We start from the raw sequence: 15,636 nt of genomic DNA on the forward strand, positions 1-15,636 counted from the left end.
CTGCTTCAAGTTTAAAGGGACAGTGTCTTCCCTCGCAGCAATTGGGTGGCTGTGCTGGGAACTGATGGGGAGGGAGAAGCAGGCATGCAACCCTGGCTGCCGGGGACAGGTGGGTCACTGAGGAGCCCGCCACCCACCATAGTTCCCTGCTGGGGCTTTCCAGCTGCCATAGAGCTAAGGAGGATAGAAGGTCAGTCTTTGGAGTAGAAGAGTGGGAAAGGCTGGGAATGGTGCATCCTGGGATGCTGAAGGACTCCAAGTTGGTCATTTTATGTCAATGGAATGCTCAGAAGTTAACTTAAAACTACCTAGTTAACACCAATTAGTAATAAAATCACATCAGATCAAAAGTTACTAAAGAGCTGTGGGTGCAAGGGTGAAGGGGATCAGGTGATGTTCTCCTCGATTCTTCCAGTCAAGAGGAAGGGCCAGGGTAGGAGCAGATGCATCATGCAGATCAATGCATGACTGCAGAGATGTTGCCAGCAGGGCTTTGGCTACTTTGACCATGGCATGTTGTTCCAAGAAGAAGAATTGCTAGGAAAAGACAGGATCCATCTGATGAAGAAAGGGAAAAGCATCTTCACAGACAGGCTTCACTAAACTAGTGAGGAGGTCTTTAAACTAGGGGGATGGAGACCAAATCCCTGAGGTGAGGAGGTAAGTGGATGACCTAGAGAAAGCACAAGCAGAAGGGGACACCAAGTGAGGCAGCCTCATTCTTCATGAGAAAGTAGGGCAATCTGCTAGTTACCTTAGGTGTCTGTACATGAATGCACACAACTTGGGAAACCAGCAGGAAGAACTGGAAGTCCCTACACAGTCATGGAACTATGACATGATTGGAATAACAGAGAGTTGGTGGGATAGTTTGCATGACTGCAGTACTATTACTGGAGTACTGTAAGATTAGGGTTTGGGATGGGTACAAACTGTTCAGGAAGGACAGGCAGGGAAGAAGAAAAGGAGGAGTTGTATTTTATGCAAGAGCTGTGCAATTACTCAGAGGTCCAGCATGAAACAAGAGATAGGCCTGTTGAAAGTCTCTGGGTTAGAGTCAAAAGGGAAAGCAACAAGAATGGTGTCATGGTGGGGGTCTGCTATAGACCAGACCATGAGGATGAAATGGATGAACCTTTCTCCAGACAGCTAGCAGAAGTTTTCCAATCACAGGCCCTGGTTCTCATGAGGGATTTCAATCACCCTGACATCTGCTGGGAAGGCTATACAGCAGTGCACAGGAAATCCAGGTAGTTTCTGGAGAGTGGTGGAGACAACTTCCTGGTGTATGTGTTGAAGAGGCTGAAAGGGGCTGTGCTCTTCTTGACCTGCTACTCACAAACAGGAAAGAATTGGTTGGGGATGTAGAGGTAGATGGCAACTTGGGCAGCAGCCACCACAATATGACTGAGTTCAGGATCCTGAGGAAAGGAAGGAAGGAGAGTAGCAGAGCAAGGACCCTGGACTTCAGAAAAACAGACTTAGGCCCACCTGATGGGCAGGATCCCCTGGGAGGCCTGTCTAAGGGGGAAAGGAGTCCACGAAAGCTGGTTGTATTTTAAAAAACCTGAGGGTGCAGAAATGAAGCTACTTGATGCACAGGAAGACTATCAAGTATAGCAGAAAACCATCTTCACTTAGCAGGGAACTCTTCAGTGAACTAAAACGCAAAAAGGGAGCTTACAAAAAATGGAAACGTGGACAAACAACTAGGGAGCGGTATAAGATTATTGCTCAGCCATGCAAAGGTGAAATCAGGAAGGCCAAAGTGCAACCAGAGTTGCAACTAGTAAGGGACATGAAGGGTAACAAGAAAGGCTTCTTCAAGTATGTCAGTAACAATAGGAAGATCAGGCACAACATGTGTCCCTGACTGAATGGGGAAGACAACCTAGTGACAAATGATGCAGAAAAGGCTAAAGTACTAAATGCCATTTTTTACCTCAGTCTTTACAGGCATAGTCAGGTACCAGACTACTATACCTGGCAGCACAGTTTGGGGAGGAAATGAACAGCTGAAAGTGGTGAAAGAACAGGTTTGGAACTATTTAGAAAAAGGTGGATGTATACAAGTTAATGGGGCTGGATGCAATTCAACTGAGGGTGCTGAGGGAGTTGGCTGATGTGACTGCAGAGCCACTGGCCATTATCTTTGAAAACTCATGGCAATTGCAAAAGGTCTTGGATGTTTAGAAAAGGCCAAATATAGTACTCATCTTTAAGAAAGGGAAAAAGAAGGATTCAGGGAACTATGGAACAGTCAGCCTCACCTCAGTCCCTGGATAAACAATGGAGCAGGTCCTCAAGGAATTCATTTCTAAGCACTTGAAGGAGAAAAGGGTGATTAGGAATAGTCAGAATGGATTCACCAAGGGCAAATAATGCCCGACCAACCTGATTGCTTTCTATGTTGAGATGACTTACTCTGTGGATGTGGGGAGAGATTTCATAGACATTTGGGCTGGAAGGGACCTCATATGATCATCAGGTCCAGCCCCCTGCCCAAGGGGCAGCAAGTCAGCTAAGTTCAAAGGATCCCAGCAAAAGTCAGCTACGGTCAAAGGATCCCAGTCCAAATGTTTCTTGAATGAGTCTGGAGTAGGTGCTTGCACCACCTCGGGGGACTTTGTTCCAGGCCTTGGGAGCTCGGACAGTAAAGAAGTTTTTTCTTTTGTCCAGTCTAACACGGTCTTGCAGGAGTTTGTGACCATTGGACCTTGTCATTCCCTGGGGTGCTCTGGTGAACAGGTGTTCCCCCAGATCCTGATGCACACCCCTTATGTACTTATAGGCTGCCACCAAGTCACCCCTGAGCCTGCACTTCTCCAGGCTGAAGAATCCCATAGCTTGCAGCCTCTCTTCATAAGGCCTGTTCTCATATCCTCTGATCATGCGCGTGGCTCTCCTCTGGACTCTTTCAAGCTTCTCCACGTCCTTCCTAAATTGTGGAGCCCAGAACTGGATGCAGTACTCCAGCTGTGGCCTCACCAAAGCCAAGCACAGTGGGAGGATGAAATCCTGGGTCTTGCTCAAGATGCATTGGTAGATGCAAGCCAGAGCAGTGGATATGATACACCTTGACTTTAGCAAGGCTTTTGATATGGTCTCCCACAACAGTCTCACAAGCAAGCTAAGGAAGTCTTCTCCTTTGGCAAGCCCTCTCAGTCGAGGATGACTGTCTTCCTTGACTGTCTTATCTGTGTGTCTGATGAGGTCTATCTGGGATCAACAGGCTCTACTGCAGCACAGACATGTGTTTCCGAGTGGGGCAGGTAGCACTGGATTTTTTTATTTGGTCTGTGACACGCTGTTTCTGCCACTCTTGCTTTTCCATCTCCTGTTGTTATGAGGTCTCAAAGTACTGAGCTCCTTGCAGCAGGCTTCCTCCATTTGAGGTGGTCCTGGGTGATAGTCTCCCATGATGAGTTGACATCAATGTTGCATTTTTTTTAAGTTGGCCTTGAGGACATCCCTGAAGCACTTTCTTTGCCCTCCTTTTAAGCATATGCCTTGGGTGAGGTGGGAGAATAAAACTTGCTTCCAGAGTCTGGAGTCAGACATCCAGATGACATGAACTGCCCAACTAAGTTGATGCCGGATGATAATTGCTTCAGTACTAGTGATGTTTGCTTGAGGGGGACACTAACATTGGTGCATCTGTCTTCCTGCTGGATTTGGAGGATCTTCCGCAGACAACGTTGATGGTACTTCTCCAACAGCTTTAGATGTCTCTTGTATCTTGTCTATGACTCAGCTCTGTACAGCAAGATAAGGATCATGACTACTTGATAAATCATGAGCTTTGTTTCGGATCTGATGTCACAATCTTTGAACACCCATTTCTTCAGGCATCCAAAGACTGCACTTGCATATTTGAGGTGATGCTGGATTTCATCATCTATGTCACCAGAAGCAATAGATGGCTTCTGATATATGGGAAATATTCAACAATCTCCAGAGTCTCACCATGGATCTGGATTACCAGAGCTGGGGACTGTTCAGTATGAGCTTGTTGGTGGAGAACCTTAGTCTTTGGAATGTTAAGCATCAGTCCCATTTTGTTGTATGCCTCAGTAAAGATGCTGACGATTGCCTGAATGTCTGCTTCAAAGTCAGTGCCCACTACAGCATCACTACGACACTCTCACAAGCAAGCTAAGGAGGTATGGGTTGGATGAATGGACTGTAAGGTGGATAGAAAACTGGCTGCGTCATCAGGAACAAAGGATAGTAAAACAATGGCTTGATGTCTAGGTGGCAGCTGGTATCAAGTAGAGTGTCCCAGGGGTCAGTTCCAGGGCCAGGTTTGTTCAATAACATCATCAATGATCTGGGAGATGGGATGGAGTGTGCCCTCAGCAAATTTGCAGATAACACCAAGCTGGCTAGAGTAGTAGATAGATCCTAGCCTTACCCAGCTAGGAGGGTAAGGCTAGGATTCAGACAGACTATTCAAATTTGAGGACTGGACCAAAAGAAATCTCATGAGGCTCAATAAGGACAAGTGCAAAGTCCTGCACTTAGGATGGAACAATACCATGCACCAGTAAAGGCTGAGGAAAATGACTAAGTAGCAGTTCTGCATAAAAGGACCTGAGGGTTACAATAAGATGGATATGAGTCAACAGTGTACCCCTGTTGCAAAGAAGGCTAACAGCATACTGCTCTGAATTAGTAGGGAAGTGATTAGGGAAGTGCTTATTCTGCTCTGTTCAGCATTTGTGAGGCCATGTCTGGAGTACTGTAGCCAGTTTTGGTCCCCACACTACAGAAACGATGTGGACAAATTGGAGAGTCCAGCAGAGGGCAATGAAAACGGTTAAGGGCCTGGGGCACATGACTTCTGAGGGGAGGCTAAGGGAACTAAACTTATTTAGATCGGAGAAAAGAAGACTGAAAGGGGATTTAATAGCAGCCTTCAACTACCCGAAGGATGGTTCCAAAAAGGATGGAGCTGGACTGTTCTCAGTGGTGGCAGATGACAGAACAAGGGGCAATTGTCTCAAGTTGCAGCAAGGGAAATTTACACAGGTTACCCAAAAAGGTTGTGGAATCTCCATCCTCGGAGGTTTTTAAGACCCAGCTAGACAGAGCTTTAGCTAGGATGATCTAGTCCTGCTTTGAGCAGGGAACTGGACTAGATGACCTCCTGAGGTCCCTTCCGATCGTAATTTTCTATGATTCTATGATTTTTTTTCCTTTAAAGGAGAATCCATTTTTAAAGTTTTTCACAACTCTTTCATATATTCTTGCAACCCACTTTTGGGTCACAACCTACAGGTTGAGAAACACTGACTGAAAGGGCATTTAGCACTAGTTAGTGAGCCTGAATATGCAATCTTTCACCTTTTAAGCACTCTTTACATGAGCTAATTGGAATGCTTAATCTCACCCTAAAAAAGCCTCTGGGCCTGGGTTTATAGGTGTTTTCACCCAGATTGGCCAGATGGTGGGTCTGTCTTTGCTTTGACTTGGGATGACGTATGCTCATTTTGCAGTGAGAATGTAGGCAAAAATCCTTTGAGTGCTGATTGCCCTTATACACCCTATCTGTAATACTCCTGAAGGACATATCGGCCTGGAAAAAAAGAGCTCAGTGTTTCAGCACAAAGGACCATAGGCTGTGCCTCCAGAAGCAAAGAGAAGAAACAACGAGGCTGCATTAATCCAGGCATGGCTTTCAGTGGAGACACTGCAGTGTAGACATAATTTAATTAGGTCAGGAAGACGTTGAGAAAGTCAGTGGAAAAACACACTGCTAAAACATACATACTGCTGACCTGACTGAAGCACAAATTAAACTATCTGCACCAAGCAAATATCTAAGTTTAAATCTGGAATGTCACCCTTGGAGATTGTGGAGTGACTCCACATTCACGCTAATATAACTGAGACGCAATTATGACATAACTTACCTGTGATCTGCTGCTTTTTTTTGTTGTTTTAAACCTAGCTAAAATAAAAACTATATAAAGAACTTCCTGGAACACTTGGTTTAAAGAAAAAGCATGTGATTTTTCGCTAAAAAATCCTTTTCTCTTAGCACCATAGTCAGAGTCAAATATAGGCTCTCAAAAAAAAAATTTTGACATTTCAATCTAATAGTGAGCTCACCCACCCACTTGAATAGTAACCAGAGAATGCTTCAGTGATGAATACATTTGTCATCTAACTGCATCATAATTTTCCCACCTGCATACAGTAATGAATTAATTTAGATGTACTAAGAAGTGCAACTCGGATACATTTTACATCCCTACAGAAGAGAAAATGTCCTTGTGTTCATAAAAGACAGCTGTTGGCCCTTTGTCAGGCTGATTCTCTCAAATGATTCACTCCTGAATTCCAAAACTAACAGCAGCTCTGTGAATTCAAGGCAGGCAGGAATGAGCCCCAGATTGCAACACACCAAATATGTGGTGACATGAAATCATCCAAATTGCATAAAAAGGGAAAGATTAGATCCCTGCAGTGACTCTCTAGGAGAGGATGCTACCAGCAACTCCATTTAATCCAAATCCAAATTGTTTAGAGAGATCCCTCTAAATCCCTTGAAACTTTGGCTATACCTTTTTTGGAAAATAATTTCCCCCGTGTACTACAGTTATGTGTAGTACAAACTTCACTGATGGAAACTTAAAAAAAACCTATAAACATTCCCTTGCTAGACAACAATGTAGGAAAACTGAAAATGAAGTTGACAAGCAAATGTTACAAAACCAGAGGTACAGAGTTGTCCATTTATTCTATACACACTGAAGAACAAAGGGAGCCCAAACCCTCAGTAATCTTCATGCACTACTGATCTAAGAACAACATTAATAATCTGATCATATCTTATATTTAACCTAGTTAAAAGAGGTTTACTTAAAAACTAGCATTGTGTCAAACATCATTTTAACCAGCATGACATTTAGAATTGTATTTTGTATTTTTAAATACTTTAGCCCCAACCTAGAACTATTAATTTATCTCTTTAAATACTTCATCTTAATTATGAGCTACTAACACTTACCATCTTGACTGCAAGCCCCATAAAGTTTGATGACGTGAGGGTGGTTAACCTGTTTTAAGAGATTGAACTCTGAAAGGAGATCTCTCAGCTCACTCTGGGAAGCATTTTCTACAGAAAGCATGAACAACAAACTGATTATTAAAACATCACCCATAGAATGCTCTATCTAATTCAAACTATATACAGCCATACTAGTCACTATATAACATACTTGTGATGTAAGATCAAGAATTTCAGAATGCTCTTGAAACTAGCTAAGGGGTTAAAGACTTTGAGTATTGTACTTCAGCTTTGTAATGTATTCTGAGAAAAGACTGTGCCTAATTCTCTTTGCCCTGCAGTCATTCCCAACAGTGCCAAGTGAGCACAGAACACTGCCATTCTGACTGGCTAACACCCATTTTGCACTAGTGAAAATCGCTACTCAAATGCAAGGCAATGAAGAATCAGACTTAAAGCCTTTCTAGCCTTACAACAACAATGTGATTACAACAGTTCTTTCTTACAGAACAAACAACATTTTGAAAGTTCAGACCAAATGCAGGAGGTATCTTCAAAATGACCGGAGCAAGTTTACATGATGAATCCAACCAGGCTGATCTAAGAAGCCAAACCTTTCTTCTTGATCTGAGCTGCCCAAATAGTCCTCTGAACAAAACCAGACTCAGGACAACTCTCTTTTCACCATAAGTACTTCATTCAAGATGATAAAATTCAGTTTCCCTTGTTAGTCTCGCATGTAATAAAGAAACTGGGCAGAGAGCTTACTGACATATTGACTTCACTGGGAGGCATGTGTGGAGATTTTCCCACTGATGACAGTGGGAAAAACTTATGTGTATCTAGGGCAGTACATATTCTTAAAGAGTTCCCTCAGTTTTACAAGCTATTTTGTTTTTGAAGAGACTCAACTTCCTCTTCATACACAATGGGACTCCAGGGAGTTTTTAAATCACAATAAAACCAGGGAGAAAACTCTGCCTATAGTTCATCCTGAACCTCCCTCACATGAAGAACCTTGAAGGGAAGCTTCTCTAGCCAATCTTTTTATTTAGAGGCTGACAAATAAATTCTACTATATATTGTCTTATTCTGGATTGTAAATTCTTTGGGGGAGGGACCATCTTTTTCTTCTGTGTTTGCAGAGAACACAGCACCATGTGGTACTGGTCCATGACTGGTGCCATCTCAGTAAAAATTGACAGCTTTGACTTGATTTTTAAAAATATTATGAAAGGAAATGTAATGATGTGAAAATACACTATTTTCATGCCCCTGGAAATACAAACTATGGCAAGGGCAGCACAAACTACTGCCCTGCTATTGGGTCTCAGTTTTGATCTGGAAGGACTACTTTCTGGGGAGATAAGATAAACTTGCTCATTTCAGTCTTCTGCCTTTCTGTTGAGGCTTTTAGCAGTGATGATGGCTTTATGGTCCAGGAGGAAGGAAGGAAGGAAGGAACTATTTGTTGGGCTTTTAAAATTAATTTTATTCTCATTAAATTCTTATCGCATGAAAATTCAAACTAACTGACTTCTTGTTGCTGAAGCAAAAGAAGCAGATATGAAAGACCTACCTCCACCCCTTAAACCAAGACCCAGGGAGAGGGACTGAACACCTCCTTAAAGCAGCTACTATTCTTTTGCCACCCTCCATTTCCACAGGATATTAGAATCACTGGCCAAGTCTGTCCCTAACGGCATCCGTTGTGGCAAAGTAGATTAGGGATACAAAAAGAAACAGCTCCTCCTGCAGTAAACAGGCACTTACTTACAAAACTGATCTGCCAGTGCCCTATAACCTCTAGGAAGTTAAACGTCATGAAGAAGTTAAGATTAAAGTTCATCCAAATGCAAAGAACCAGAAGAGATGTGTACCCTCACCCTAATGTAATGTCTGATGCAACATTTATTCGAGTCAATGGAAGTCTTTGTTAAGTCATCTTTTATACTTTAAAATAACCTTTAAATACAGTTCTGGACCAGTAATGTTTTCTTTACCCTTTTACTTTAATGCTTTGTAAATTATAACACAGGGAAAAGAAAAATATTACACAAAAATACGTGCTTGTGCACACACCATGTGAAGGGAAATGGGCAAGTATTTCCTACAATCAAAGCCGCATGGAATATTTATTATAGCGACTTGCAAAAAATATGTATTGCAAAGGAATACATTAGAGCTGTGCTCTTAGAATTAATATCATATACATTTATTAAAATAGGACTGCTTAAAACAAATAGCAACCCCCTACCACTATCAAATCTGCCCCATTTAATAATCATCTGGAATTAAAACTGTCATTGTAACAAAATATTTAGAAATTTTAACCCAGTTGCACATTAGTGATGAATAACCTGTTAAAAGCCAGGTACTTGTAAATGGATAAATAGAGTTGGCATGCTGTAAAGATTATGGATATTCCTTTAATAATGCCATGTGAAAGGTTATGTTAGTGTGACATGTAGAGCTATATTAGTTTTCATCTCTCTGGAGCCAAGGTCTAGGGTTTCCTCTATGTGCTCCATCTTTGATAACATCTCCACTGAACTCTCATTATTAAGAAGATTTTTATAATGCAAACATGTACTTTGTACTTCATCCCATTACCTAACTGATGAAGTATAACATTTCTTTGCTCTCAAACAGAGGGTGACATATTTCTTTTTTTATTATAGTTTGCACATAATAGAAATTCTAATAAGAAAAGAAATCTAATATCCTATTATAATTACATATTGTTATTCACAAACAGCAATGAATGGTTAAGGTCTTCCACCCATGGCTTGCTCCCCATCAACACTAAGAACACTTCTATTACCCAGAAACCTTTCCAAAGACTTGTGTTTCTCATTATAACTCATATCCCTAGGTGCTTATCTCCATGGAATCAATGTGCCACACACATTAGAATCTATAAAAAAAAAAAAGATTTATTTCTCTCAACTTTCCGAAGGATGAAATTTAAGTTACCTTCCTGATTTAAAACAAACAAGCAAAAATAAGGCCTTTTAAGAAAACAGAACTAAAGATTTCCATCTTTTAGTGTGGCTAAGGCCCCCATTCTCATCCCCTGCCCCCCAATCAGTCTGATGGTGTCACTAGCAACACTATTGTAAGCTTGTTAGGATATGGACACATGTAATACTTATATTGGTTAAAATTCATTTTAAACCTAAACAGATGTAGCATCCTCTTAAACTGGTTTAAAACTGCCTGGAATGGTTCAAAAGTTATCTGGAAAATGTCTGATTCATTCATTCATTCCATTCATTCATTCAAATCAGTGGAAGCCCTCGTTAAATCATCTTTTATACTTTAAGACAGCATTTAAGTACAAGTCTGGACCAGTGATGTTTTCCCCTGGAAAAAAATAGCTCTATTTTGAACCAGTTAACTGTGTACCAGGTCATTGATATGAGTGAACATCAAGTGTGCCCTGATCCAGGTCTAGTCAGCCCTCTGGGCATCCCATAATGCATTGCTCTATACCCTCCACAGTGCTATAACTGGTCACTCAATATACAACCAAACTCTACTGTCCCCTGTTCCCTTTCTTCCCTAATGCTGAGCTCCCTTGTTCTGCTTGTTCAATCAAAGCTATCATTACCTTACTCCCTACTTGACCATAGCCCTTCATCATGCAGTGATGTTTTGGAACAGTCCAGTTGTTATGTATGTCCACACCCAAAGGCGCTAGAAATTAAGAGTTACATGTGACTGCATTGGTGCTGTAGACAATGGGCTAGCAATACCTCAACTTGAAAAACAGGGCGTTTTTGGACAGTCTAGAGAGAGTAAGGACACACCACTACTTTGGTTTTTCCTCCTTTATAACCTCTTAAAAAAAAGGTAAGTATGTGTGGAAAAATGTTGTGTCAAATTCTGTAAGGTGCTTAGCGTAAATCTTTTCCATCTCTAAAGCCTCCAAGTAAAGCACATTTAAAACTCAATGGACCAAAACACAAAACATAAAACAACAAATCTTAACATTTATATAGCAGTTTTCAGAAGTGTTCAGCTCTGGCTAAATCAGCTCATATTGACATCAAACAAGTATTTTCCATGGGCTTTAATGGACTGGAACCAACACCAAATACTTAAAAAAATCTCACCCTTTGTAAACTAAGTGTTTTATAAATTGATAATTATTTCTATCTTTGGCTTTGTTTGGTTGGCAAATATCATTTTTGATAAAATTTCCAATAGAAAAATTGAAGCAGGGAGATATAGAAGAAAACTAATCAGGACTTCCTGATTCCCTGCTCAAAACCACTAGAGCATAGCAGATAACAAATGCATGAGGTAGTTAGCTGCACTTGCCAAAGGAGGCTGCTGCCTATGGGGACAGAACAAGTGTTACATTTAGATCGCCACAGCCAAGGTTAGGACAATCCAAATGGCCCTGCATGCAAGTGTTTGCAAGGCTTAGGTCACCTTAAAATGGTGTGCCCCATCCAAACTTAGTTCACTTCAGAGGTAAACTAACTTTAGATTGATGAAGGGTTAACCTGATCTAGGCAGGGTTAACCCAAATGAATGAATGTTTGCATGTGTTCACAGTACAGCTCTGGGGCTGGGGAAAGCCCAGTGACTCACCACAGCCCCAAGGTTGTTCTGTTCTTACTCCCATGACCCTGACCAAGCTATCGTCTCCCTGCCTTGACTACCTCACCCCACAAACTGGACACCCCTCCTTGAACCCATCAATCCTCCCTGCAGATCTGCTTATCCCCACCAGCCCTTCCTCCCTCTGACTTACCTCTAGCTACTCACACTTCTCCCAGCAGGCAGCAAACACCTTACACACTGCTCCTGGCTCAGGTTTAGGTGGCTTAACTATACTAAGCCACCTAGTCAGATTTGCGCCCCATGAACATTTCTTTGCACCCTAGGCTTGAGTTAATCTCACCCTGCTCTGCCTTCTATCTCATAAATGCATGGTAGAACTTAAACCAAGAAGCTCCAGAAAGCAGATAGGTAACTTACTAGTTCTGTTTCTAGACATTGGTACCTATACACATGGTCTGAAGTGTGGGGGGGGGAGAGTTTTAATTAGAGCTCTTGGGAGCTGTACCCAACACCCACAGTGTCTCGTGTATTCAGCATCTCGTATTTCAAAATGGTGGTAGGGCCGCTTTAACTACAATACATTCAACAATCTTTAATTAAAGTGCCCCCACTGCCATTTTGAAATGTGGGGACACTGAATATAGGATGCTGCAGCATGCCATTGCGTTCTGATTAGGACACTTTCATCGAGTCTGCTCTGACATTCTGATCAGAATGCATCAGAGCACATGTATAAGTGCCCTATAAATTCAGTGCAAATGCTCTACTTAAAAATATCTGAGGGAGAATTAAGGCAAAAGGAAAGAAAGTGCAGACAGCTTTAAAAAGTCCTTGCATCTCTTCCAAAGACAGCTTAAATGAGATGCATTTAAAGCTGGTCATGTTGCCTTTATGGAGCACAAGTTAGGTCTGGTGGAAACTACTGTTTGCATCAATGTGACACTCTCTCCTTTAGTCAGAAATATGCCAGAATATAAATAGAATGCTGGAGGGAATGCAGCCACTGTGCTGGTAGGACCGGCCTCCAGATGACCTCTTGCTTTCACGCTAAAACCTTGTCAAACACATTCAGAGGTTATCAAGCAGCTTTCAAATCATTTCAGTCAGAGATGGAAGCATACCTTTTAGCATTTTCACTGCCACAGTGGTATAGCCTGCTTTCCCTTTGAGTCTGAATGCTGTTGCCTTGACTACCTTTCCAAATTCTCCTTCTCCTAGAGTCTTGCCAAGAACCAGGTTCTTCCGAGGAAATTCCCATTTTGGGTCCTCCTGTTGGAGGAAAAAAGGAACTCTATAATATGAAATCAAATAGAAGGGACCAGTTCCTGTCTGGTGGTTCAAAAGATTCTGCTTTAAAGAAAATGCCCAATTATGCGACTATTTTTTGTTGCTTTCTTGCCAGACAGAAGACAATGTTTGCATTTTGTGATACCTTCTAACTTAGGAGCTCTAAGAAGCTTGGAACGTTTTTTTTTCCCCACTTAGCTCAAAATCATATCTAAGCGAATAGGCACTAAGTATATCTAAGGAATACCGAATACTTATAACAGCTGGTATTTGTACATCTATTTGAGGATTTACCTACAAATGAAAAGAAGTACAGAAAATCTGTTTGCTTTCAAATCAGTACAAATATTTGATTTTGGACTTCACAGTCTCCACAAATCTGTCTAACTTGTGGCAGGAGGATTTTCTCTCTAGAGTTCATCACAGACAACAATCCCTCTGTTATGTTATGAAATATTATTAAGCCTTACAGTTAGAGAAAGCTGACAGATGTATACACCAGCCAAGAAATAAAAGCAAATAGAGTATAAACTTTTATGAAGGCTTTAATATCCAACATCCAAATACAGCAGATGTTTCCATATGAGTCACACAAAAGGACAGTGTTTCACTGAACAGGACTTTTCCAAACACCACCATATTTACACCCGATAAAAAATAAATGAAAAAGCACAAGCTGGCAGGCATCTTGCCTTGTGATTGGGAGGTTAGGTAAAAAGATCTTCCCCACATGTGCAGAACGCTCACATTAGACTAAGCCTAAAAAAATTAAGTCTATCATCATAAGTTCATTTAAAATGTTGGTTCCATTTAAAATACTGTTGATCAGTATTCAGGTGAAATTCTGTAGTGTTTATTTCATGAAAGGTAGCTAAATACACTTGTTTTTGTGAACCGTTTAATGCCATTTACTGTAATTTTTGTTGGGTGAATTCTCTGGAGGATTGTTTTGCATTGTTCACATTATATATAGTAATTGTTGACTGACTACAACTAGTTTGTTGGGTAAAACAATGCTTAGATATTAACAATTTTTACCTTTTAACTAGACTCCAGATAAACATATTTTAACCTGTGTACTAAAATGTAGTGCACTGAGCAAGTTCAGCATGCAAAATTTAATAGCATGGGAAAAACAAAAATATATGGGAATATAACAATGATAACAGAGCTAACTTCTATAGGACCAGTAGTATCACTGCAAACAGAAGTAGCAACAGGGAATATAAAAAGTTGCAGACTTTCTGGAGAACAAGTTTACTTGAATCCAGTAGTTCATTCCACCAGAATAACCAATTTTTAGTTCCATGCCACAGGGTAGGTAGTGAGCAAACAATCAAACTACTGTACTAGAAGAGGAACACAAATACATGGCACAGCATTAGCTAACCATATGATTCTAATTTGTAGGGTGATGCTCTGTATTTGATAAATACTTTGCTTGTACAGTACATGTCGAGCAGGAATTTCAAAGACTTTATAAAACTATCTTTGTGTCTCCAGTGGGGGAAACTGAAGCAGAGGAAGATGACATGACTTGCCCAAGAAAATACTGTACGTCAGTAGTTAAGAGAATTCAGGTCTTCTCTATCCCAGCACAGTTTAATAAGTTAGACAGAGCTGTGCTATATATATATTTATCCTCATGACAGAACTACTGATCAGCAAATAGACTGCAAAATTTCAGTCATTAGAGTTTATTTTCAAGACAACAGCTTAAAACTTCACAGAAGTCGGTAGGATTTTTGCCTTTAAAAGTAAAATGGGATGAGATTTTGCCTAAGACATTGTTTTATTAGAAACTAACACAATTAGAGAATAGGTTTGTGTAGTGAACTATAATCTGCTTGATTACCTTCATTAAATATCTTCGTCTCATTTTCTATATGCATGTGAATTTTGTTTCATTTCATTGAATTAGAAATTCACATTAATAGAGTGCAATATCTTTATGGATTTCACACTCTCTGTCAGTGTAACTCTTGAAACAATAGGAGCTCATTTGGATAGAGGCTTTAGGTATACCATAGCAGGTTTAGTAAACAACATGTACTGCAGAACAAGAAAGCCAAGAAGGATCAGCATGCAATTTATGAGATAATGTAATAAAAGCTTACTGGTATTTTAAAGGTGTCTACTGACACCTGGTTTTCCATTGAGTCCAGTGATGGTCGGCGGACATTAGTGGAAGAATAACTGATGGGGTAGGACTGAGCAGGGCGCCGAAAAGTCATTTCTGCTGAGGCAATAGGTGGCTTTGGAGTATTCTTGTGGTAACGGTGAATGAAATAAGAAGAGAGCAACACTGAGATAATGAAGGACAGCAGAACTGCACCTGCTATCACAGTCTTGCACACATCATCACACAGCGTCTCTGTGAACCAAGGGAATTGGGTTAGAGTTCTGCTTGTTTTGTTTCCAGTTTCTTCCAGTTCAATTTCTCTTTTGGCTCCCTATTTGGTGGTTTACAGTTCATACTCATCAGCATGCACCTTTGGGCTGAGATGTACTGAAAATATCTTTCAAAGTTATTTTGCAACCTGAAACTTGGGATCTAGTTCTCAACAGAAAATACCTTACACAGAAGGTAAATTTGGTGCACTTCCAAATGTAAAATCTTATCTTTTTCCCAGGTGCAAGAGTATGCCCAAGTAATTGTTTAACAATGCCCCTAGTTATGATGCTGCTGGCTACACTTGAAACTACTTCTTCAATACTCAACTTATCACGTACATTCACTCTGATAAGACTTCAGTAGT

General features: G+C 40.9%; 1 protein-coding gene across 1 annotated transcript in view; it reads right to left on the reverse strand.

Moving 5' to 3' along the window:
* The window catches only part of RET (ret proto-oncogene), a 90,495-nt gene that overhangs the window by 20,861 nt on the left and 53,998 nt on the right, over positions 1 to 15,636 (reverse strand). Inside the window, exons 11-13 of the mRNA XM_006018488.2 lie at positions 14,995 to 15,251; positions 12,712 to 12,859; positions 7,016 to 7,123 (exon numbers count right to left, since the gene is read on the reverse strand). Coding sequence (XP_006018550.1) covers positions 7,016 to 7,123; positions 12,712 to 12,859; positions 14,995 to 15,251 — 513 coding nt within the window. The remainder of the gene's footprint in view (positions 1 to 7,015; positions 7,124 to 12,711; positions 12,860 to 14,994; positions 15,252 to 15,636) is intronic.

Source organism: Alligator sinensis, unplaced genomic scaffold (assembly GCF_000455745.1).
Source record: "Alligator sinensis unplaced genomic scaffold, ASM45574v1 scaffold188_1, whole genome shotgun sequence".
NCBI classification, from domain to species: domain Eukaryota; kingdom Metazoa; phylum Chordata; order Crocodylia; family Alligatoridae; genus Alligator; species Alligator sinensis.